The sequence below is a fragment of the Grammomys surdaster genome, unplaced genomic scaffold, assembly GCF_004785775.1.
Source record: "Grammomys surdaster isolate TR1022 unplaced genomic scaffold, NIH_TR_1.0 126035, whole genome shotgun sequence".
Lineage (NCBI taxonomy): Eukaryota > Metazoa > Chordata > Mammalia > Rodentia > Muridae > Grammomys > Grammomys surdaster.
The window spans coordinates 2,863,641-2,876,725 of NW_021620848.1; the positions used below are offsets into that span (position 1 = coordinate 2,863,641).

General features: G+C 37.4%; 1 protein-coding gene across 1 annotated transcript in view; it reads left to right on the plus strand.

The window, feature by feature from the left end:
• Ppp6c (protein phosphatase 6 catalytic subunit) overlaps positions 1–9,894 on the plus strand; it is a 32,965-nt gene extending 23,071 nt beyond the window's left edge. The window contains exons 5-7 of the mRNA XM_028754725.1: positions 3,590–3,669; positions 4,357–4,566; positions 6,719–9,894. Of these exons, the coding sequence (XP_028610558.1) occupies positions 3,590–3,669; positions 4,357–4,566; positions 6,719–6,967 (539 nt within the window). The 3' untranslated portion in view covers positions 6,968–9,894. The remainder of the gene's footprint in view (positions 1–3,589; positions 3,670–4,356; positions 4,567–6,718) is intronic.
• Positions 9,895–13,085: the final 3,191 nt, after the last annotated feature.

The window sequence follows — 13,085 nt, forward strand, 5'->3', positions numbered from 1 at the left end:
CCCCTCCCCTCCCCTCTCTGTTTTGTTTTGGTCAGTGTGGGCGATTGAATCCAGAACTCTACAACTGAGCTGTATCCCCAGTCCTTCCTTACTGCTATGTCATATTCTTAGCCAGCTTTTTTACTTCCTTAATCTTTTGGTTGTTTTGTTTGTTTTTAACAGGATATCTCCATAGAGACCCATAGAGGCCCAAAGTGGCATAGAAGTCATTGTCATCCTGGGGGTCCTTGATGCCATGATCCTTCTGTGGCAGCCTCCTGAATGCTAAGATTTTGGAGTAGTTGGAAAACATGAAACTTCTTGAGGATAAGACACAAATCTAAACACAGTTATATTTTATATATATAATATACATTATATAATATGTAAAATATAGGTTGAAAGTAATTTTGTATAATACAAATCGAGTATCTCTAATCTGAAAATTCACAACCTCAAATCATCATCTATAAAGTCTGAAACTTTGAGCACCACCATGACACTCAAAAGTGTCAGACTGTGGATCTGGCACTTGAAAGTTTCAGATTTTTGATACTTTTGTTTTATGTGGGGGGCACATGCCCAGGGTATGCAAACTAAGCACTTTGTCAACTAAGTTGACAACCTCAATTTCTAAACTGAAATCTGAAATGCTATGAAACACAAACCTTTGTGGGTTTTTGTTTCTTTTTCTTTCTTTGTTTCTAGAATTTTGAGATAGCATTTTGCTACATAGATCTGGATGGACTGGAGCTTTCTGCTTGGCCAGGCTGGCCTTGAACTTGCAGGACAGTCTTACTGCCAGCCTTAGTCTCCTAAATGCCTGAGCACTCACATGGGAAGAAATATTTCAGATAAGGCATATGAAACGTTTATTTATTTCAGACAGGATCTCATTCTGTAGCTCAGGCTAGCCTGAAATTCACTATGTGTTAGTTCAGTAATTCTTATAAATCAGTCTCCTAATTACTGAACATTCATTTTATTTATTTATTTATTTATTTATTTATTTGCCCATTTTTGAACAGGGTCTCATTCTGTAGCCCAGGCTGGTCAAAAAGTCAGTATCTGGCCTTAAAATTATGATAAACCTCCTGCCTTAGTCTTCCAAATTCTAGTATTATAAATGTATATCCTTTGTTTGCTGTAGGTTTTTTGTTTTATTTTGTTAAGTCAGGATCTCCCTACCTAGCTCTGGCTGTCCTGGAAATCACTATGTTTATCAAGCTGGCCTTGAGCTCAGATCTGTCTGCCTCTGTGTCTTGAGCACTGAGATTAAAGGCATGTGCCGTAACATCCTGCTTATTTGTTTTAAAGGAATATGATATGTGTGTGCATGTCTACTAGTGCTAATGTGCTTGCACCATGGCCATGCTTAGAGTTCAGACATTTTAAACAATTTATAGTGGTTGGTTCTTTTCTTCAAGCATGTGGGTTATAGGGGTTGAACTAGGTTGTCAGACTTGGTGGCAAGCCTGAGATTGTATCCTAATCTTTATTTTATTTAAAAATGTGTAAAAGGTTGTGTGTGTGTGTGTGTATGTATGTACGTGCGCGCATATTTTGCTCACTATTGTATCCCTGGATGGCCTAGAAGTTTCTATGCAAACCATCACCAAATCTACCTGCCTGTGCCTCCCAAGTACAGAAATTGAAGGCCTGTACCACCACATCTGTACTTTATTTTATTTAAGATTTGTTCATTTTTGCTGGACATGGTGGCGCATACCTTTAATCCCCTTGGGAAGCAGAGACAAGTAGATCTCTGTGAGTTTGAGACCAGAATGGTCTATCTATAAAGTTCCAGGATAGCCAGGGCTCTGTTACACAGAGAAACCCTGTCTCAGAAAAACAAACCAAAAAGAAATTATGTGCATTTTTATTTTATGTGTCTGAGTGTTTGCCTGCATGTATGTCTGTGCATAATGTACATGCTGAGAACTAAATACAGGTCCTTTGCAAGAGCATTAAATGTTCTTAACAACTGAGCCATCACTCCATGAGCCATCACTCCAGCCTCCCAGTTTATTTTCAGCCTTCCAGTATTTATTTTCAGTGTGATTCCATTGTGATTGAGGACATTTATAAAATTTGCCATGCATGTTATCATTGTGATGCTTAAAAGGTTTAGCTTTTTTGCAGCATCTTAAATTTTAGACTTAGATTATGGGTACTCAAAAATATATATATGAAAAAAAAGATAGAGAAATGTTTTATGTGTGTAATTATACCACTTCAGTCTTCAGTGTAGGACAGAGGCGCAAAAAGGAGAGAGGATGTAGGACCTTTCAGTCAGTGTGTTTTGGCTGAAGCAAACGCTAACAGTACCAAATTTGGTGTTGAATTTTTTATTTCTCAGAAGTGTGTTCATCTAGTAGTTTTATTTAACAACAAGGTAAGTAGTTACTCAGGGAAAAGATAATTTTATTTACCATGGGATTTACAGAGATTTAAAGCCATAAATAACTATTATATTGGTTGCTTAATTCATACTGATAAACACACACTGGAGGCTTGAATTTTTTACATTTATTTGTGTATGTGTATGTGTGTGTGTGTGTGTGTGTGTGTGTGTGTGTGTGTGTGTATCTGTATACACATGTGTTCACATTCTCCCATGAATGTCCATGAAAATGTATGAAGCTAGGCTGTGGTGACTCATACCTTTACTCTCAGGACTCAGGAAGCAGAGTGGATCTCTTGAGAATGTTTGTGCGTGTCTGTGTGTTTGTCAGTGGAGGTCAGATGACAACCTGAAGGACTTGGTTCTTTCTCTCTACCATGTGGATTCTGGGGTTCAAAGTCATATCATCAGACTTAGGGGCAAATGCCTTTAACTGGTAAGCCATCTTCCTGGCCCTTCTGAGTCTAATCAGTTCTGCCTGTTAGAACTTGACTAGAAGCAGAATTTAGTTGCAGTTTTCAGATCTCTCAAGAAACAACTTTGCCCTGAGGAATGTTGGATAGGAATTACTTGTGTTCCTATAATTAAGGGTTCTAAAACTTACTTGATTGATTATCCTCCTAGAATAAGGCATTCATATTAAAGAAATGCACTGTTCTATAGAATTACTTGGTGTTAACATAACTGACTAAAGCATTGGTTTGGGTTATGTTAAATCAATAATTTGCTTCCTCTTGATAGCATTTTGGTTAATATTTCCAACTTTATCTTAGGGTCATTCCTAGAGTGAAAAGGATTATAATTTCTTTAAGGAACATAGTGTTTAAAGATTTTTTTATTTTTATTTTATGTGCATGAGTGTTTTGCCTGGATGTTGTGTGTGTACCACATTTGTGCCCTGTGCCTGTTGAGGCCAAAGAACATAAGATCTGCTCACTGGAATTACGGATAGTTTTGAGCCATGTGGCTACTGAGAACTGAGCCAAGGTTTTCTGCAAGAGCATCAAGTGTTCTTAACAGATGAGCCATCTCTCCAGCTCAATCTTATTTGTATATATGCATGTGTACATGTACTCTAGATTGAACTTGGGCTTTATACATGCAAGGTAAACACCTGCCACAGAGCTATATCCCAGTCTTCATTAGGATACGTGTATTGTTAGATAATAGCTTTAATTAATGAGAACAGTTCTGTTTTCTTCACAGATGAGTGCCAAACCAAATATGGAAATGCTAATGCCTGGAGATACTGTACCAAAGTTTTTGACATGCTCACAGTAGCAGCTGTAAGTTTATATGAATCTCTGTTACTGTAATATGTAAATCGTCATGGCCCAATCTTGCTTGTTGTTACTGGGCCGCCATCTTCCTGCCGAGGCAAGGCCTCAGGCCATGACCTGCCACTGCTCAACTCTGACCACAGCTCATGCCAGCCCAAAAGCACCGGCCTTGCCACCCACAAGACACCAGCATGGAAGATGGCTCTGCCAATCTACCACACTGTCTTCACAAATGTTTGGCTGAGCCCAGACCATCCTGCCATCCATGCAGTACCCGGTAGAAATGAGACTCTAATGTTTAAAGCTTAACCAAAGGGTTTATTTATTTGGTAATCCTCAATTAACAAGATGCCCACACAATTAGAGGTATTACTCAATACCTAACCTAGATTTTACAACTACCTTAGACTGCTTGAGTCACACGCTCCGCTGCCATCTTCCCCTCTCTCCTCCAGTCCTCTCCCTCCTAGCTCCTCCTCTTCCTTCTTCCTTTCTTCACTCCTCCCATACAATGTAGCAGCAGCAGGAAACCATTCTGGTACAAATCTCTTTAGAGCTTCAAATATTTTTCTTGCCAATAACATATCTTTTTATCAGTTGTAGCCATTTACTTAGTTTTAGTATTTACTGTTGAATTTCTACATGACTAAATTTGAGTTTATCATTATTCTCTGTTACCTTTTTTTTTTGTAGTTAATAGATGAGCAGATTTTGTGTGTTCATGGTGGTTTATCTCCTGATATCAAAACACTGGATCAAATTCGAACTATTGAACGAAATCAAGAAATTCCTCACAAAGGAGCATTTTGTGACCTGGTGTGGTCAGATCCTGAAGATGTGGACACTTGGGCAATCAGTCCCAGAGGAGCAGGTTGGCTATTTGGAGCAAAAGTCACAAATGAGGTAAGGATAACATTTTTGGAAAAGTAATTCTTTCATTAGTAAAAGAATAATGGTGAGCTCATATATTAAATTCATCACCTAATTTATTAAGATTATGGTTGTTATTGGATATCAAATTTGTACTGTAGTTGATTGATATATGCTTCCTGAATGGTTCAGTGAGATTATATAGTGAAAGCACCTATTGCAGCATTTTCTGCTGATACTATTAAAATCATAGTTAAGTAACAGGATCACCAAAACAAGATAGACAACTTTTTTGTTTGTTTTAATGTCAGGTCATATATCCTGAAACATACATATATTCTGACAGTCTAATCCTGGTTGAATTCAAATTTTATTTTACTTATTTTTTAATAATTTAATTATTTTTAATTATTTTTAACAGCTTAATTTAAAGCTGTTTGTTTGTTTGTTTGTTTGTTTGTTTGTTTTGAGACAGGGTCTATATAACTTTGGTTGTCTGAACTCACTATGTAGACCAGGCTGACCTCTAACTCATAGAAATCTGCCTGGCTCTACCTCCCCCTCCGGACCCCCCAGGGCCGGGGGGGGCGCGGTGCCGGGATGAAAGGGGTGGACCACTACGCACGGCATAATCTTTATTTTTTATTTTATGTGTGTAGACGTTTTGCCTGCATCTATGTTTGTGCATCATGTACATGAAAGTGCCTGAGGAGGCCAGAAGAGAGTGTTAGATCTCTTAGGACTGGAGTTTCAAGTAGTTTTGAGCTACTGTGTAGTAGTTGGGAATCAAACCCCTATCTTCTGGAAAAGTAGCCGTTGCTCTTAACCACTAAACCATCTTTCTAGCCTGATTTCAAATTTTAAAGTAACACACATGAGCTAAGAGAATCCAATATTGTTCCAAGGTATATACTGAATCTTCATGACTAGGTGGGAACAAGAACCATTAGGACGAACAATTAGTAATAATATAACATAGCTTCTTGTTTAAAATTTATAAACCATATTATGATTACAATCTTTGATTTCTGATCATCTACAGTGCTGGCTTCATGAATACAACAACAATTTTAAAATTCAGAAACTATTTGCTAAAACTTTAGGGTAAATACATTACAAATAAGCTATAAACAGAAATTCTGATCTACTATTTTATGACTACAACTTCATCAAATTATGAACCTAGTTGCCCTATACATATATAAAACAATGCATACATCAAACAGCCATGTACAAGCCTATGGGCAAATAGCATCCACAGACACAGGGATGATGTTCTGTCAAGATATGTTCCAACATAATGGAGCCATAGGTCCAGGCGCTGGGACCATTGGTTTGTCCTCAATTATGTAAAGACTTTACCCAGCCTGGACCTTTTTCTCTTTAGGCTGTAAAGAAGGATAATCTCTTCATGCCATGCAGTAAATCCTCATATAATAAGATTGAAAGTAATGTTATTATGAAGTTATTAAATAGAAAACCTTTGTTTTGTAATTGATAGTAATTATGTAATTATTTCCCCCTAGAAATTTTTTTTTAACCTGATACAATTCTTACTAGGTAGTACAGGCTGGGCTCAAACTTTTCTGTAATATTTATTTGCTTGTTTGTTTATTTATGTATGTATATATATACACACATATGTACATATGTGCATACACACACACATATATGTGTTAGAAGGATGTGAAGAAGTTATAGGACAACTTATGGGAGTCAGTTTTCTCTTACCCTGTGGGTTCTGGGATCGAATTTTGGTTATCAGGCTTGGTGACAGGTTCTTACTTACTTGTCTACCAACCTAGCCATCTATATTACTATTATTATCATTATTATTATTATTACTATTATTACTACTGCTACTGTACTGCTACTATTACTTTTTAAAGATGTGCTGTCTCTGTGCTGCAGAGGTAGGTTTCAAACTGGTGGATGCAAGTGACCCTCCTACCCAGCCTCCCATGTAACTGAGTACAGGTGGTAATTACTGTACCTGCCACAGAAGCTTGTAATTGTGGACCTTGTACTTCAAAATAGATTCAGGCCAAAGTGACTGGAAATTTTGGGAATGATTGTAGAGTGAGAGTGGGGTTTAGAATTGTGATAACTTTATTCGTGACACTTGCTGCTTGAACGGTTATTAAGCACTTGGATGGAATACTTACAAAGCTTTTCTAAATTTCAGTTTGTTCATATCAACAACTTAAAACTCATCTGCAGAGCACATCAGCTTGTGCACGAAGGCTATAAGTTTATGTTTGACGAGAAGCTGGTCACAGTGTGGTCCGCTCCTAACTACTGCTATCGCTGTGGAAACATTGCTTCCATCATGGTCTTCAAAGATGTCAATACAAGAGAACCAAAGTTATTCCGAGCAGTTCCAGATTCAGAACGTGTTATTCCTCCCAGAACCACGACGCCGTATTTCCTTTGAGGCCTTTGCCATCCTGCTGGCCCACTTTTTGCCCTCTTTTACCCCAACTTTCTTGTACCCTCTACAATATACTTTTTATTGAGCACTTTGCTGCTGAAATGCTGCCTCTTGCCTTTTTTTTTTTTAATTTTAAATTATCTAAATTTATTGTTTGTTATGATGTCAATAGCAGCGTTTTTCTATCAGTTTTGTCACTTATCCCCACCTTGGACTCCTTTGAGAAGACTTGAGAAATGTCTTAATACTCACATTGCTGCATGTAGCTCTTGCTTTTTGTGTTCTGGGGAGACAGGAAACATTTCTTTTTTTAAAAAGCCAATTGACAATTACATGGAAATCCTCCTCATTTGTCTCAGCCAGCCTTCTGTTTTTGTTTGGTAGGGTTTAAGAAATTTCAGCAGCAAAGTTGTCCAGTGGGCAGGATGGACTGCATATGCCTGAGTCATGTACCCTTGTCCCGGCTGTAAACTTCATTGTCCTTTGTTGGATGATAATTTGATGTTTTAAAAGGGTATAAAATAAATTGGTCTAAAGGGCTGCCCTCCTTGTTGTGTTTTTAAATTTTAGTTAAAAACTGCTACAGCTATGACTTTGTACATTAAGATAATTGTACTGATCTTTTTTCAGAAATCTTGTATTTTTTAATAAAATAATCTTAAAACCCAGATAGGTTAAGTGTTAGAAATTTTAAACAACTTACATTGTTAGCTGAAAGTTACTTTTTCTTTTCTTTCTTTTTTTTTTCTTTTTCATTTTCTTTAAGTTTTTGACCCTTTGGTTGAGTTCAAAATTTCAATTGAAATTCAATATTTTTTTAAAAAGATCACTAAATTGTGCCTAAAGAACATAACTGCCATATTAATGTTTTTATTTCTATAGTATTAGAAAAATATTTAATACTTGTAGCATTGATGTGTTGATTTGATACCAGTTGAGTAGAATGTGCTCTGTCCAGTTTACACTCTGTCATGAGTACCATCGAGTAAACACGTGTACTTTTCAATAGCAAGCATTCTCTCACTGTAACCCTTGACCTTAACTTTTACAAAGTATTCAGCTTTTAACTGCAATTTTAAAGGCTGAACAATCAGAATCCTTGTGTTTGTGAACTGTAATCTGAAGCAGATTATTTAAAGTATAAGAAGAAACAGACTGTTCTCTTGTGAAGGTCTGTCATACCATATTAAAGCTTTGTACTTTGACTATCTAAAGGGTTATGATGATCAGTTCTTGATATATAATTGTCCACTTAATAAGGACAAGTATATCATTATCTTTTATGACTGTAGTCATAGATGATTTGGGGATATACCATTGTATGAAATTGTTGGTATCCCTTTATAATTTCTTGTCATCCCAGGAAATCCATGTGAAGTTGATTGATAAAGCACTTTAGCATCTGTTCAGGTAGTTTTAAAAACAACTTTTCCCCTTCAGGATAAGAACTTCCAGGTTATCTAAAAATGCAATAAAAATCTTAATAGTCTAAGCTTCTTGGCAAATAATCTTTCATCAGGGTTTCTTTTACTGAATGAGCACAATATTATTTTGATTTTTATTTGTCCCCAACTACCCAGCTCCTTGTACAGATCTAATTGTTTAGCTCTATGAAAGAAGTGGCTGAGACATTTGATGCACACACTTGAGTGGATTGGTAGCTCTGTGTTACTGTCCTAACCCCAGTGTGATTCAGGTGGAAAGGTATTTTTATCTCACAGGAATATGTAGCTATGTATTTTACTAATTGTGAAACACTGGAATTAATGATGCAGACAACTTGGTGTGATTTTTGAACAGCTCTGCAGTATTTTCTTGTTCATGTTACCATAAATTGTATTTAAGTGCTTGCCCTCCACTGCTTTTAAGTTGTACCAGTAAAACCAGTAACTCTCAATCCCCTTTCCACTTCACACTCCTTAGCTTAGTTGATGTAGTTGTTTTCATTCTCCTTGTAATGTGACTTATTTTCAAGTCATGGTGTACTGCATTTGTTTGTCACTAGCTGGGCATGTGCCAATAATATTCTGTCCATTCCTTAACTGCCATCTCTGTTTTGCCTGACTTTTCTTCCACTGATAATGGCTTGGGACATGGAAAAAGTAGTTTTTACTATTAGACTTGTGAAGGAAAGAGAGAGCGAATGTATTGGACTTTGTAAGCCTGAAAAAGAATAATTGGATCCCTCTACTGAACAAGGGCTATGTATTATACAGAGTAATCTTGTGGTGGGAGATACTTGCAAGCCAGAGATCTGTAGGCGAGGGTTCTGCTACTCCCTGTATCTAGGCCGAATGTAAAACCCTTGTTGTATCAATGGAGCTAAGAACTATTTTTATTTGCCTGTGATATACTTGGTTTCTAATAAAGTGTTCTAGGCTCCAGTGAGAACTGTCTACTTTGAATTGCCATCTCCTCCTTCATTTGGCTGATAGACTCGTGGCTAGCTTTCCATAGGTCAATGCTTTTTCCTGAAGAATCTCATTTCTTTAAGGTGTTCACTCCTGTGTGATCCTAAAAAGCCTTGACTGCATCTAATATGCAACCTGTACCAGCTCCTATTCCATCTGGATGTCTAGAACTGTTGGAAGATTTTGACATCTTAAATGCTGAGTTTTGCTTTTGAAGTAAGATTCAAAATGTTCGTTGCATTTAAGATCTGTGTGTGTTTGCTCTGTAACCCCAGCTCCGGGTGTTGGAAAATGCCTGTATTGTGAAAGCCTGCCATTGTCAGAAGTAGAATCACTTTTGTCAGCTTTCAGAAAATTATGTACAGAGTTGAAGAGATTTAACTACAAGACTTATCTACAGAAATCCAAATTTTTAAATGTCATTGTTTTTTAAATGCTAATGTTTGTAAAGCACCTTCAGTTCTTTGAATGAAAGGTGCTACATTCCCTTGGTGTCAATTAATAAAAAGATTATAGGAAGTTTGTGAAAAATAATTTTATCTAATGCAGTCTATAGAATTCCCCAAGAAGAAGGTAGCGTTTCATATAATTTATGTTTTCAAAGAAATGCTTGCTTTTTCACTTGGTTGCCTAACTGGTAAACAGAACTAACCTGTTTCCCCCTGCATTTGCCTATGGGCTAAGTGTTCCAGTTTCTTAAAAGCACTATTTTTTGTTGCAACCTAGATTCTGTCTGTGCCCAGTACTGTGCTTCATGAAGTCATCACAACTCTTTCAATTGTATATTTAGAGTGTGGTAATGAAAATGAAAGTGTGGTAATCAAAACAAGTAAGAGACATTTGAAAAGTCCCTAGAATGCCTTTCTTATAAGAATAATTTTGTACTTAGATTACTAACATGGTCCTTAATTAAACAATGTATGAGGTTTATACACAATTTCTCTTATATATTTCAACAAAAACATTGTGTAATATATGCCACTCTGAGTACCTAATAATGGTTCTCACATTTTGTATATAAATGAGAGTGGAATGTATTTTAAAATCTATACTCAAACATTTTAGGTAGATGCTAATCATGTCCTATTTTGCAGTGCTGAGGAAAGAACCCAGGGCCTTAGGGCCTTGTGCATGCTAGGTAAGTGGTTTTCCACTGAGCTACATTCCCAGCCCAGGCATGTCCTATTTTGTGATTTTTTTTTTTTTTTGGACAGGGACAGGGTGGGGCGGTTGAGACAGATTCTCACCATATAGATCAAACTGTGCCTTCCAAGTGCTGGGATTTAAGACATACTCCATCATCCCCAACCTATGTCTTGTGGTACTCTTACTATGGATCTCTGCTTCCCCACTGCTCAACACAAATGAGGAAATGGGATTGGAGAGAACAAGTAACTTGTCAGGGTCACACAGGAGAACTGGACGGTGAGCCCTGAGGGCACAACACAGTGACTGCTCAAGCCTTCTCTTTAAGCACTATTAACTTTTGCATCTGTGTGACCTTGAACAAATTGAATTTTCTGAGCATTTATTTCTGTTCTAAAAAGAATATAGTAAAGTTGGTTATAGTATTAAAAATAGCACCCACAAAATGCCCAGTACTTGGCCCAAAGCTGCTGTTTACTGAGGACTCAGCCAAAAATCAGTGTGATTAAAAAAAAAGTTTGTCCTATGTGAATGAATGCTTTTGCCTACATGTATGTATGCATAGAGTTCAGAAGGGGGCATCAGATCCAGAATTAGATATGATTGTGAGCCACCATGTCGGTGCTAGGAAGTGAACCTAGGTCCTCTGCAAGTACAAGTGCTCTTAACCACTAAGCCATCACTCCAGCCCCACAGTGTAGCCTTTTAAATGCAAGGGATTTACAGTAAGTGTCTGGTGCAGGAGACAAAATAGTGGGCTGGAGTAATAGAATGTGCATGTTTTATATGAGAGTCCAGAAGCTGAGATGGTAGATCTTGGGCACAGTATGAATTATTCTTTAGAGAAGGCCCAACAACTAGGAGCAGCAGTTCTGTTGACAGATTGTCTATGCTTCAGAGAATACTGGCCAATCATGGAAAATGTTGGGTAGTAGAAGTAGGATTTTAGTAATATTACCTCAGGGCTCCTCCACCTGAAAATCCTTAATTATTTCTTCTGGATTGATAAGGTGAGTGGAAATAGGATAAAATTGACATGATTGGTGGTCCTAGGATTACATCATTTGGGAGGAACAACAGATTTTTTATATCTTTCCTAGTCAACTATTTTTAAAATCCCATAACGGCTGGAGAGATGGCTAAGTGGTGAGGAAGACGGGCTACTTCCAGAGAAGCCTGGGATTCATTTCCCAACCTGTAAATCACAACTTGTAACTCCAACCTCAGGAATCCTACATGGGCACCAGATATCCCTGTAGCATACAGGCTACATGGAGGCAAAACACCCATAGTCACAAATAAAAATTTTAAATTCCCATAACATCTGGAAATGCAATTCTGAAGGAGCACATGCTGGGAGTCCTAGGCTACATCCTCATCAGTGGGCCAGCAAGGTAGCTCAGCAGATTAGATGTTTGCCACCAAGCCTAATGACCTGAGTTTGATTTCCCAGGACCTACATGATGGAAGGAGAGAAGTGACTCCCACAAACTGTCTTCTGGCCTCCTAAATGTCTAGCATTCATTTACATGACTCAGTACTCTTTCCCTTCGTCTCTTCTCTCTCTTTTTTTTACTTCCGCCTCCCTTTCATAAATGCAGTAAGAGTAGCTCCTCAGCAATGCAAAAATAAAATTCCACTACAACTTGCAGCATCCCGTTTCATAAAAGGAAGACTGTTCCAGCATTGAAGATAGATGCAAGATGAACTATTTAAGAATAAAGGAGAATCCCTTACACCAAACATATTTGGTTCTGTGAAAAACTAGTATCTCAATATTTGGGGTACTATCCATTTATGGAGATTTGTGAGATTCTTCTAATGCATTTTTATTTGCTGCTGTGTATGTGTGTCATGTGCATGTGGAGGTCAGAGTCTTTGAAAGCATTCCTCTGTGGGTTCGGGGGAAAGCTTGAACAGCAAGCACTGTTTACTCTGCTGAGCCATGTATCTGCTACTACACTGCTGGTGTGTGTTTTAGCAAAATGTGTTCTAATAAAATGAAAATGGCTCAAGAGAAAGTCTTGTGCCTTCTCCCAAATGGAAGAAGTGAACTTAGAATCTGCCAGACAGATTTGCATAGATCTTAAGAATTATATTCCTCAGGTGCATTACATATACATCTGCTATATTTTCAAAGATAGTTCTTTGTTAGGGCAGAATTGAAAAGATTACTAGTATTGATTGTACTTACATGATAGTAGTTTTGCATGCTTAGGTCTGTCAAAAATGCAGTGAAATTTTATACCAAAAATGATTAACTGGTTAGATTTTTGAATCATCTGCAATGACATAGAATGGATAGCTTATACAAGAAGCAGTTGTTGTTTTTGTTTTATTTTTGTTTTGGGTTTTTTTTTTTTTTTTGCTTTTCAAAATGGAATACATTCCTCGTGGTTATTGTAATTGGTTCTTTTTGCAATGGGTTTTTTCCCCGAGGTAATTAAAGAAATTCGGCTTTCTTACAAGCTTGCACCCAAGCTTAGGATTTTTCCTGCTGCCAAACTTCTGGATCCTTAGAATTTGAGATCGAGTCCTTTTTGAAGGGTAACACTAAGCCGCAG